Genomic DNA, 13341 nt, shown 5'->3' on the forward strand with positions numbered 1-13341 from the left:
GCCGCCAATCACGGGATCGTGATCGCAGCAGACAATGGACGATTACGGATTTGTGCATAGAGGCATCCTTGTGGTGTAATAAAAGCGCTGATGCGAAATATCGCCAAAAATCTTGGATATATACTTGGTATTATATAGATAGGTTTCTAATTATCTAAATAGAACAGTATAACATGTATAGATACAGTCAAGGAATTTAATTTCAGTAAGTACCATTTCGTACCTTGTCTCAGTGACAATTGTCTGAGATCCTTAGCGACTTTCATATTGATTATCACTGTGACAAGGTACAAAATGGTACTGAAATCAAAATATTTGACTGTACAATTGTGCGTGGGCAACAATTATTTATTAATCATAGCCAAAAACTGAAGATTATGTAGGGATCAGTTATGTAACTTACATTAATCGATCGTATAGGCACAGTTGCATACATGTTACCTACTTATTTAATACCAATAACAAAAACCTTAAGAAATAAATGTAATTTAATGACATTTAATGAAAATAATAGGTCATTCAGTTCAAAGTAGGACTATTGATCTAAGTGAATGATCTAATCTATATGCTTCAATTTATTGTTTAGAGCAGCGATACATTATCGTATAACGAAGAATAGAATACATCACTTTAGTTGAGGTATTCCGATCAGCTACGATTATCAACTCAATATGAGGACGGACGCCGGCGCTCCTGCCTTACCTCCACTCCCAGTGCAGTGGCACGAACTCAATAAATTTGTTCAACGAAATGAAGCCATAAGGTTATTCGACTCCACAGAAGCTCTGTTTCTGCATTAATGTTGACTCTATCCTAAAGTAGTTTTCGATGTAAGTAACCCTAAACGTCTCTGTTAGCTTTCTTTTCGAGGAATGCTATCAGATCACTAATATTAATATTACTTTTTTCTCAAAATTTGATATTTAATATGTGTCATTGATTTTAGAAAGTTAAAATAAATAAAATGAAAGCCATATCACGAGCAAATGCACATAATATAATTTTCCATACAAACCTGCCTGTCTAGGTCTTACACAAGAAAGGCAAGGGATATTTATATGTCGTATGCTATTAGTGCCTGTCATATGTTAGACTTATCACGATGTTATTTACCCACTAATGGTTTTTGCATCATAATTCGCTTCTTATATTACTTAGATCGCTAAACCTTTCAAGCGCAGCTATCTCGACGGAGATTTGAAAATCCATGTTCCACCTTACCAATAGCAATTACAATTTGCACTTACCTCTTTCTGCGACAGTAGCTTTCAAGGTCCCGACAACATGGCCAATCTTGGCATCTTCTTTAACGTGAAAGTTGTATCGCGGTTTATCAAACAGTGCCGAACTAACTCCGGCATGCATCACAATGATATGCACCGCGGCTGTCTGCGGAGCACCCAAACCACCCCCGTCAGTGGCAGACACCTCCAAGTCAAATTTTCCATTCGCCCTAATTAATGACGGCTTAGTAACGAACATTTCTCCAGTTGATCTGTCAATTCTAAAGACGTCATTGTCGTTTCCGTTCACGATTCTATAGGTTATAGCTCCGTTTCGGCCAGAGTCCGCATCTGTAGCGGTCACAGCGACAATAGGCTCAGATGATACTCTTCCTTCCTTCAACGAGACGTTGTAGTCCTTAACAGTGAATGCGGGGACGTTGTCGTTCGTATCGAGTACTTGGATCTTCACCACGGCGGTTGTGGACAGGCCCCCTGTGAATAAATAAATAATTGGTCCCTTGATTGTTTGAGTATTGTTGTAATGCTATGTTTAATTGACAGCGGCTTGATTTATACCGATGTCAACGTGCTGTACGATACTAAAATCATTTGCTTTTGTTTTGCAAGTGTTACATTAGCGTTTATAGACAACTGTTTTATTTATGGATGTGTTATATGAAAAGCAACAATGTAATACCTTCTTCATCTATGTACTGATAGTACTGCATGTATTTGGTACATATTATAATTAAGAAATGATCATTTCTATACAAAATAAAAGGGTGGATGTAAGTTGTTGATTTAGAAAACTTTCAAGTAACGGTTTTAAGATTGAAATTACAAAGTAAGAATTGAATTATATGTTTAAATAAAATAAAATAAAAAACAAGAATTTCCGTGCAATTGAAAACAAAAAGTCTTGAAAGTCCTACAAAATTTCCGCCATGATGGCATTAAATTCAGGATAGTGTTTATCTACTTAAGACTGAGAATTTCCAAATTCCAGTTCTCAGGCCGTCGGCAACATAAAGTGAGACGAGAGGAAACAAAAAGAGTGATAGTTGGTTCAACGATAAATCAGCGGATGCCTGACACTTGCGGAATTTAATTTCGCGGACGAGTGTATTTTGACCAACGCGCTTTGAGGATTGATCGTTAGTGTAAGTGAGGAAATGACTTAATTGTCAACTCGGCCGCACAATTGTACGGTTTACCATTTTAGTGTATTTACGTAACTATGTGAATACACTCACGCTCACCACCAAATACAACGGCTATAATAATGTGTAGATAGTTTGTAAACAAGGAACTCGTTGTATTTATGTGACGGTTCAAGCTAATAGTTCTGTTAACATCATTGTCGGTCACCATACCCTTGTAAGGTGGATTTCTTGCTTAACTAACATAAAATGTTTACTTTTATAGACAACACGTCAACCTAAATTGGACTTGGCACTAGACTAATTCCTGTTACTTCGGTTCCTAATAGAGTAGTTAATAATATAATACGACACACTTAAAAATATATAACATACTAAAAAACCGGCCAAATGCGAGTCGGACTCGCCCACCGAGGGTTCCGTACTCTTTAGTATTTGTTGTTATAGCGGCAACTGAAATACATCATCTGTGAAAATTTCAACTGTCTAGCTATCACGGTTCATGAGGCCTGGTGACGGACAGACGGACAGCGGAGTCTTAGTAATAGGGTCCCGTTTTTACCCTTTGGGTACGGAACCCTAAAAATATCCTTTTACCGGCCCATGGGTGATAATGTCTTTAATCCATTAATTTATATGCAATTCGTGACCTTACTACACACAAATACTGGACCTTTAGTCGGTATAATATCATCTTTATTCAATAGTTTACAAATACACACCCTTAGGCGAAGTCGGTCGGTGGCATCTTAGCTAGGTTTTTTTAACAACAACCAGACAAAAACTTTACAATATTTTATTGTAAATATTACAATTTAGCATTTAGGGCTATAAACAGGGTTAATGATGATGCACTAACAATAATATTATCTAGACAACATTTGCTTCTGCTGCTGTAGTGTTTATCCATATGTCCAGCATCCAGCATTACTGCACGAAATATGAAAACGAATATTGATGTTTGGATGTTGACATTTGCCGCAGCAATGATGTATTGCAATACTGCAGCAGTAACAGTGATCCAATCTGAATCTTAATATATTTTTTTTGTGCAAAGACCGTAAACGCACATATAATTCACTTCGAGGTCTGTTTATAGTCGCTACGTCACTTTTGTTTGGCATACTCAATACTGGGGGAGCCAAGATGACAATCGTTTGCAGAAAACAAAACGAAATGCTATTGTCTCTCTATCACTCTTCCACATTAGTACGATAGAGACAGAAAGCGTTTCGTTTCGTTTCTCTGCGAACGATTGTTATTTTGGCCTAGCAAGGTAAGCAACTAGCGCAACTCGATAACAAACCACGAAGTGTAATTGTTGCCGAACGAACACAAAAATCCCACTTACCTCTATCAGTAGCAATAACAGGGAACTCGAAATCAGTGTTAGCCTCATAATCTAAGGGTGCGGCCACACAGAGCTCACCGCTGTCCGGCTTCACGACGAACTGCGGCCGCGCGAGCGCGTCGCCCAGCGTGTAGTTCACGATAGCGTTCACTCCGCAGTCTGGGTCGATTGCTGACATCTGAGGACAAAATTACCATTACTACTATTAAACTGAGTAAATTACCCATAGAGCTAGCTATATGCATAGAAGTAAACAGGTCTTGTAAAATACGACTGTATAATATACATAACGTTCTTATATCGCGAAATCCTCTAATTATTATATATGAAAAGCCTCATCACTCATGCGTCCTCATTTCATCATGCACCTAATTGTGCTCCTCAGTAGCACTAAATATTTCACGATTAATCGAACACTAAGCCGCTCATTTACATCCATTGCCAAACACAATGGCATCAACTCTACGAGTTGACAAATATCTTTAATACCTAGTACCGTAGGACTATCAATTCTCGCGTATCAGCCTAGGAGCCAGAACTAATTGCCTAGGAACCTAGACCTATCTGATTGTCTGGGTAATTAATTAGCAACATTTAATTCTATTTGATCTGTGTGGTCGTCGGTTAAAGGTGTGGGTAAATGTAATTTAACATATTCTTGTAACACACTATATAGAAACTGAATATTTATTATTCTTGGCGCCATGCAGAACATAATTATTACCTAAGAATTTTAACCATATAACATAAGTTTTTGAATCGTTGAACCGCAAGAATACAGAAAACATTTTTTACAGTAAATAGATTAACATCTAAATCATGAAAGCTTATAGATGTTTAGATTAGGTATGTACTAGTAATCTACCTACTTACATAATATAAATTAGTAATGAGTAGCTAAATAAATTACGAAACAATTAAAATTTTAAATAAAACGTGTAAAAGATAAGAACGATAAAGTAGGTGTTGATCCTAAAACCAAAAACGCTTGGGTAATTAGTAAGAAATCATCTTTTTCTCTTTATCTTCCACATATTATGGACGTGACAACGACGCTTGATTAATTGCATTGCCGTCCAAAGCCAAGATAAATGGTGAAGAAACGGAAACACAAGCGAACAAGATCTTGCGAACGAATTCACAACCTAATACGAAGGACACACAGTTTCTTATTCTGTAAGAGTTTGCAAGCTTTAACTATGTTAGTCTTGCCGATATGAAGTGTAATTTTGTTCTTGTTTTCATTTAGGAGGCAACACTGGCCATTGGTAAAAACACCATTTATTCACATTAACTTTGAACGTGTATTATATTGCTCAATGTCCATTTTATCTACGTTCATTATTACTTCATTCGATGGTACTTACATACATACGTCCCGGTATTTACTTTTTTGTACACTGAGATTAAGACACATAAAATTACTGTAGCGGTACAATGGTACTAATTATGTCTTCTTTGAAGTTAAACTCGGTAGTGTAATCTAATGAAGAGTAATATATGGCTATACCTCACCAGTGTTAATAATCAAGGTACTAAAAAATTATTCAGAAGGAGTTTAAAGACGAAACAACTTTTTTATTTGAAAATTTAGCTGTAGATTGAAATCCAAAATGTCGTATGCAAATATTTTTTTCACATTTTTTGTTGCAATATAGGTATGTTGCAGTTGAAAAATACCTGAATGCAAGACAATTACGTCCAAAAGTAGTTTTAAGCACGCTACGAAATACCGAGAAACATTTCGCACAATGCCGAATGCTCCAATCAGATGCGGTTTACTTTATTATTATAGGTCCGATTCGACTGCCCTGATTGATACGTATCGTTTCAACATTAAATTTACTACAGTTGAAATCGTATTAATGATATACGCAGTATATATATTCGCAGTAGATCTGGTATAAATATAAACTATCTCGCTTTTCAATAAAACAGAACATAAACTCATAAAAATACAAATAATAAATGGCAAAGGCCAATAAGGCCATCAACAATAGTTATTTGTTGTACAAGGGTGCAAAGTTGTATTTTACCCGCGAGTGTGGAATTGAAACATGAGCAAGCGAAAGGATTCTATAGTTGAACCACGAGCGAAGCGAGTGGTTCTAAAATAGAATCCTGAGCGTAGCGAGTGTTTCAACACACGAGAAGTAAAATACATTTGCACCCGTGTGTAACACAAAACTTTTCCTCTCACTATAGCGAGGAAAGTGCAACATCCACAGGCGTTAGATCATCTTCATCACTGGAGTCACTAATTTTTTTACGATATTATAACAGAAAACACTAGAAATTCAGATTTTTACGTGAGTCTGTGAGAAGAACAGTAAAATTTTTGTTGACAATGTTGACATTTCTCTTCTGACGTATGAAATGTCAACGATGCGTTTTGAAATTGCATCGACTCAACTTGTGCGTTCAGAATTATATTTAACATCATTATAAAAAAATCTAACGTTTCTTATGGAATTTTAAGGTTTATGACTTAAAATTATTAAATAAAGCTAAATTTGGTATTTTTTATTAGATTCTCAAACCATTTATTTAATGATAATAAATATCGAACGAACCATTATTATGAGCGTTTTACGTTTTGTTATCTGTCAAGCTACTTAAACACGCTCCATCCAAGGTCAAATTACTTTCCCCACTAGTGGATAAAATGCGTTTTTCCCCGCTTGTTTTAAAGGACAATAGACGGCTTTCCGAGCTAGTGAGGGGAAAAATATATTAACAATCATAAAAAATAACTTAAACTTATCTAAATTAATCAATAAACTACAAAACTAACTAAAATATTTTATTCAAAAAGACCTCCGCGAGCTGTACCGGGTGCAAAGGTGCCCATCACACTTGCCGCGTTACCACGTTGGATAGCGATGGCCAACCTTTGCACCAGGTACGAAGTACGAACCCGCGCGGGTATCAGAGGTCCTCTCCCTAATTCTATGTCCCACCTCTCTAATAAAATGATTTATCTTTATTAATTATGTACTTGACAAAGGTTATCCTAACCGATGCCTAGGTAGAGGACAACCCTTACTCGTTTCATATTATATAGGTTATTTTTCAACAACTAATTTACGAGTATACCTTACCACATAAGACCCGAAACTCCAACTTTCCACACTTTATGATAAGCAACGAGTTTACTTAAACCACACACGATGGTTCAATAATCAGCGTTAATTACTTTAATCTCACAAATTTATATGTTTGAAATGATGTCTCAAAATTACATGCAACTTTTGAAATCTGACTTTGAAACTACATAGCAGATATGAGGCCCTTTTAAAAATTATGTAGATATTTTGGCTTTAGGCATAAGAGACGTACTTAACTAGACAGGATTAATCTCTAATCATTCACAAAACACTATTTTCGTATTCGTCTAAATGTGTTAAGTACAAACATACGAAGTGAATTGCTTTCTTAGATTTGCTATTATGTACATTATTTTGTAAGGATTGGACACGAAAATTATTTAAAATAAATATATACACGGTGTAACATGAGGAAACCGAATAAATTTAACAGCATATTCCTGATCATATTTAAACACTAAAATGTCCTATAAACTTTTCTGTAATTCTCCTAGTTTCAGAATTAATACCAATTAAAAAAAAAACAAGTTTTTATTGTTACATAGTGCAAAACACATATTTGATGGCGATGTTGTCACTATGGGACGTAGTCTAAGTATCCTTATTGATAGATGTCAAAAAGTAACAAGTCGTAACACTGTAAAAACTAGGTTTTACGAAAACAAAAGTAAAAGTCCATTTTAAGTGACAAGTTTACCAATAACATTTACTTTTTATGTACAAATACATTTAAAAAATCTAAAAAAAAAAAAAATTTTTTTTTGCGAATTTGACATAAACTTATTACATTTTTTCCTTCTTTTGGCCTCAGAAAGGCGTGGTTAAAGCTTTCGGTTTCCTCGTGAACACCTGGTATTTCTAAGTGATCATTGGAATAAATCATCAACTTCGAATATGACTGCTGATAGTAGCGAGCGGTCAAAGTCGATGAAATACTAAAGCTGTTTTACATTTAAATTTCCAAGCGCCCTGAAACTGGTAATATCGGCTACCTCAGTCTCAGTATAGAGATAAGAGTGGTCAGAATGAGATTTATTACTCACTCTCACTTACATCTTAGTACTTAATACGTTTAAAGTGTTACTTTAAAATTGTCGCGTCTCAATTAGGCAGATTTAATGGAGTCGGTAATATTTTTTTCGCATGATTTTTTTTAGATTAACACTCAGACGGCTACGATAAAGCCTTTTTGGGAGCGACAAAGGAAAGAGTAATGAAGTTTATACTATAATGTTTGTATACATGTACGAGTATCTTATTTTACAGAGGTTCACGTCTCATTTTGACAACAGACATGTTAATCAATTTTCTTTAATGACAATAATGATGCATACTTGTAAAACCCACACATCCACAGTCTATTCAAGACTAATATTGGTTGGTTTTTCCCAGTGCAAATAATATTAGCAGCTTCAGATTTTTCTTGTTTTTGGAATCGTTTTAACTTTTGATATTGAATTGAATACAAGATATGTTGAAAGAATACCTTAAATCTTGGTAACTGACAACGTCCAGTTAAAACTGTATCAATAAATAACGAAAATAACAATTGCACGTTTACATAAAACCAGTATTCAGAACGTCAAAATCGAATTTAAATTCAAGATGCATCCGAACTCGGGTCTCATCTAAATAAAGCGAACAGCTGCCTTGTTTACTTGAAACAAAAAACGTAAAATAAAATGATTTGTAAGAAAAATAATAAAGATTCTTACTCAGTTCGGCCATTGCTAAAGGACATTGTAATTCAAACTGATTGGCACACAATAATGGTATCAAAGGTAAGCCATTTAAAAATTGTCTGAATTAAAAAGAAAAAGGTAGTCGACAGAAGAGCAAATAAAACTGAAGAGGACAATACCTGGGCCGGACTGCGAAGGATTTGTAGTGTCATTAGTTGAACAGCTTCTGAGACCTACAAGCTAAAAGAGACCGTATCTCGTACCGTGACAGACTAAAATGAGTTTAGAAATGCTACCGGGTAATTAAAAAATGATTCGGAATTGTGACCCCCAACCGTAGTTATCTTTATTTATAGAAAATGTTATTGAGAAAGCCAAAAATAAAGCTGTTTAAATTCATTTAAATCTCTAAGTCGTAATGTCCATAAACAATAACGCAATTACGACAACCTTAATTTATCTAACTTACATAATGGTAATGGCATCTCTAATTAGTTTCTTATTGACTATTGTGTTTGAAAGCAACTGCAATTTTAGGGACCGTCGGACAGTAAACTCGTAGCTTTTCTTAATTCTTTTTTGAAATTAAAAATAGCTCATGTATGCACGCCATAGATGAATTGTGGGTTGAAAATAAATATCTTGAACTGTTTGTACCTTTACAGTATCGCATTTCTTTAATTGATTGTACATCGCCGAAGCCGAGGCTGACCTTTGCATTCCTGCTTCCTTTTGTTCATTAGCTGTGTCAATGTAATGCACAATTTATTTTACTTTTCGAATTAAATACTGCTACCTTTAGTACTGGATTTTGTTTCAACGGGTGTAGGAAACTTGACAGGAATTTTATTGTTTCTTACGTTACTAAATTGTTTCTTATAAGGAATATGTTTGAGGTTACACTTTTACTTTTTAAAGCCAATATTCCTTCATCCGGAAGATTAATTCTGTAACGAAAACCATTTTACTTAAGCTATGTGTTTACCAACGATAAATCACTTCTATATGCTTATTCACGTTTATAGGCACTAAAACGCATATAAACCTAAATCAATCCATCCTTCAAGAAATCCAATCTTCGTGTATCCAATATGTATACAGTATTATATCACCCGTGGTAAAGGCTTAGCTCTACATATAAAGCGACATTTGAGATGTGGTGACTCTTCAGATAAACTTGTCTTCAGTGCTTACAAACTCCACGAGATAAAATGACTAACTGTTATTATAATAAGCTAAAGTTCATTTTACTTTGTAACTAAGTGAACGAGGCCTGCAAATAGATCGATGGAGTGTCAGCTTCTGGGAATGTTATCTTCTAATAGTTCTAATACAATATGACAACAATGTGTGTTAAACGACTTGAAACCATAAAGAAGTAAAAGTTCAATGAAATTCAGTAGAAGGTTGATAATTATACGCTTGTTTAATGTTTTATGCATCTATGTTGTAACAAGTAATAGTTTTTGCAACTTATCGTTGATGTAATATATATTTGAAATGGTCTTCAGATGTTCGTTGCATTGATTGATTTGTTTCTATCATCTTTATTTATGATACATGCCCATGTGTTTTTATCGTCAGGAAATAGAAAGATAGGTAGAAAGAATAAGTGTCTTTCATCAAATATGTTATATGTACATATGTTATATGTACATATATGTAATAGTTAGTTCCCAGTAATAGTTATGGTCACATTGTGGACATTTATTTCACCTATTATAATGTAGGTAATGTAAGAATATTACCTACATTATAATAGGTAAAAAAAATGTCATATACCAAGGAAAAAATTACCAAGCCCTCCAGTGCCCGGGGCTGGAAGCCTTGGTAATTTTTTCCTTGGTATATGATATTAATATCGTTTATAGTTTAAATAGTAGTGTGACTACTTGTAAAAAACATAAATGAAAATATTTTCTTAAGAAAGTAATTTAATTTGTTCTTATACATATTATAAATAGGTACCTTTTTCTGACTTGCGAATGTAGGTAATATGAAGTTTTGATTTACTAGGTTTAGATCTAATGCTACTGACCTATCTATATCATCATTAAACGAACTGACTGACTGCACGTTCAAGGCTGGTAAAAGTTTAATGTCATTTAATTCTTTGAGTAATGCCCATTTGTTTTGTTAACATTTATTACGTAACTGCCTTAAATCGTAAAATGGCTCATAAATGAACAAAGAATCAACCCACTTTGCTTATTTCATGCATTTATGATTCCAGTATTGCACCGGTTTGTAAGCCATATTAATCCACTCCATTTTAAAAACATAATAAAATAACTAAGATGTATGTTACACATACATATTATGGTACGGGAATGATTTTCACACGCCACAATGAGATATAAATACATATACATAAGTATATATTTAATGGCATATTTAGGAAAGAGGAATACAAATGTACTTTTGTGTATAGTACAATTTTATGACATTCCGACAAACACAGTCGTAGAGAGTGGAATGCCTTGGGCTCTAAGAAATAATGAATTTAGCAGTTTCAGTAACCTAGAGAATTGCAAGTGCTTACTGTTCCATCATTTAAGTCTCGACTCATCCCTTTCAACCTAAAACCAATGTTTAATGTTCCATTGTTGTTGAACAACTATAGTTTGACTTGGTATGAGCTAAAACAGCAGGCAGGCACCGTGTGTATTTATTTGCGTCTGTCTTTCACATGTTTTATTAGTATAGTTGTCAAGAGTTGAATATAATTCTACATCTTGAAGGTTAGCAAATTCAATAAATAATATTGGACTATGCTCACGAAAGTCAAGCCGCCTGGCGCCTAAGGGAGACTTTAATTATTTAATAGGTACTTTGATCTTTGACAAATGACAAGTTATAGTATAAGGACTGTATCGTTTATAATTAGTGCTTTAATAAGGTACAGATTTTTGTCCTGGGAGCTCGACGTAAAGCATATGGTTTAGATAAAATTTACTCAATTCTCCCGAGTAATAATAACGATTTCGGACAAATACTACAAAAAAAATTACGGTGTGCGAACAAAACGATATTACTTACACAAAAAAATCGTAAGTACTATGCAAATTTACCGCAATTACACATGATTCGTTAAGCTAAACATCTGGGCATAATCTAATCATTTCTTTTAGTTAAAAAAAGTTTTGCATCTGTGCATGGTGGCCATTTACCGAATATGGCATGTTACTTACGACAACTCCGACTTTGATAACCAATATAAGTATAACTATCATGGAGCGTTTCTTCGTTCGTTAGGCTTTGTTTTTTAGCTGATTCTATTAGCTGTCAAACTCATCTCGCTTGCATCAGAAAGTGAAGGGAAACCAAAACGTGCGGTGAAAATTAGTTTTTATGTAAAAATTAAAATTCACCACATTTATTTCTCAGCTGCTCAATTGAGCAATCATGAAGAGGGACACTTAGATAACATGTTTTGGCAGCATATTAACCTTCTGTTTCTTTAAATCTTACCAAAGAGTCAGTAAATTGTCTCAAATTAAGCTCAATAGGTTTGTCCGAAATGTATTTGCTATAGACGGTATAAAAGCATCATAAAGTCTCTAAACTAAAAAAAAATAAAGAGTCCCCGGCAAGCTCTGCCGAATTTCACCTTCCCATACAAAAGGAGTTTCGTTCTCATTTTAAATCTATGTGTTGGATTGTAACGAAACTTTGCATATCGACGCTGGAAAGGAGAAATGGGATAAACGACACGTAGCTAACTTTACAAGAGAGCCAAAAAACTGCGATATTTTCTGAAAAAAAAATCATTAAAATTCGTAATGAAGTCGAATATCTTAACTGAGTAACTTTATATGGTTATAGTGATGTTTTCTATATTCTTCTATCATAATTTTACCTTTAAATGGGTTATTTTAGAATTTAGTGTCGCTTAAGCAAAATGATCGTAAAAATGAAGTTAGGTAAAATTATCTTACCGACATGTTTCACAATAAATTATTCAGGTAAAAGAGTCCAAGCTAAATTTGGCATAATAATTAATCGGGTAAAAATTATCTTATTGCGAAAGATGCTCATTGTAGTCAAGTAAAAATATATAGATGTAAAAATCGACATGGAAAAAATCAAGATAAATTATCTAATCACTTTTCAAGGAACTATTTAATTTGATAAGCTACTAAACTTATGGGACACATTCAGATTCAACCTAGGGTAGGTACATCCTATAATTTTTTTAGTTATCAAGCACGAACACTAATTTTTGTTAGTATGTATGAATTTAGGTTATATAATTTTTGAAAACTTGACTTGGTATTTTCTGAAAATATGAAAAATAATATCAAAAAGAAAGTAATAAAAAAAATACTAGTATCTCCAAGTAATTTCAGGAAAAACAGAATAAACGACAAAAGTATTAAATGTAAATGTAAAAGATAAACGCCGATAATTCAGCTTTGACAGTTAGGTGAAATGTCTCAAACGACATTAAAAGTTATTATTAGGGCAGGTAAAATAATCTAACCAACATTGAAAGGTTAAATTGTCATAAGGTAAAATTATCCAAGTGAAGATTAAACTGTACTGGCAAATAAGTAAAAAAACTAAGGATCATTATGTGGAATAACTTTTCATCTAATCTCCACTTTTTAAAAAGTCGTCAAAAACTATCATGATTGAAATGTGTCCGTGATTCTCTAAATGACCGACTGGATAAGAGACACTGAAGTCGTCAGATTGGTACGAAACCTAGTCCATTCGATGCAGAAAAATTTGGCGATTCCAACGATGTATATAACTCAATATCTCTAAAACTGTCGCTTATCCCATTTCTCCTTTCCAGCGTCGATATAAAAT

At 34.0% G+C, this 13341-nt stretch overlaps 1 protein-coding gene across 1 annotated transcript in view; it reads right to left on the reverse strand.

Annotated features, from left to right (window-relative positions):
- The window catches only part of LOC134745573 (protein dachsous), a 392633-nt gene that overhangs the window by 30978 nt on the left and 348314 nt on the right, over positions 1-13341 (reverse strand). Inside the window, exons 3-4 of the mRNA XM_063679649.1 lie at positions 3738-3915; positions 1248-1718 (exon numbers count right to left, since the gene is read on the reverse strand). Of these exons, the coding sequence (XP_063535719.1) occupies positions 1248-1718; positions 3738-3915 (649 nt within the window). The remainder of the gene's footprint in view (positions 1-1247; positions 1719-3737; positions 3916-13341) is intronic.

The sequence above is a fragment of the Cydia strobilella genome, chromosome 1 (assembly GCF_947568885.1).
Source record: "Cydia strobilella chromosome 1, ilCydStro3.1, whole genome shotgun sequence".
NCBI classification, from domain to species: Eukaryota; Metazoa; Arthropoda; class Insecta; order Lepidoptera; family Tortricidae; genus Cydia; species Cydia strobilella.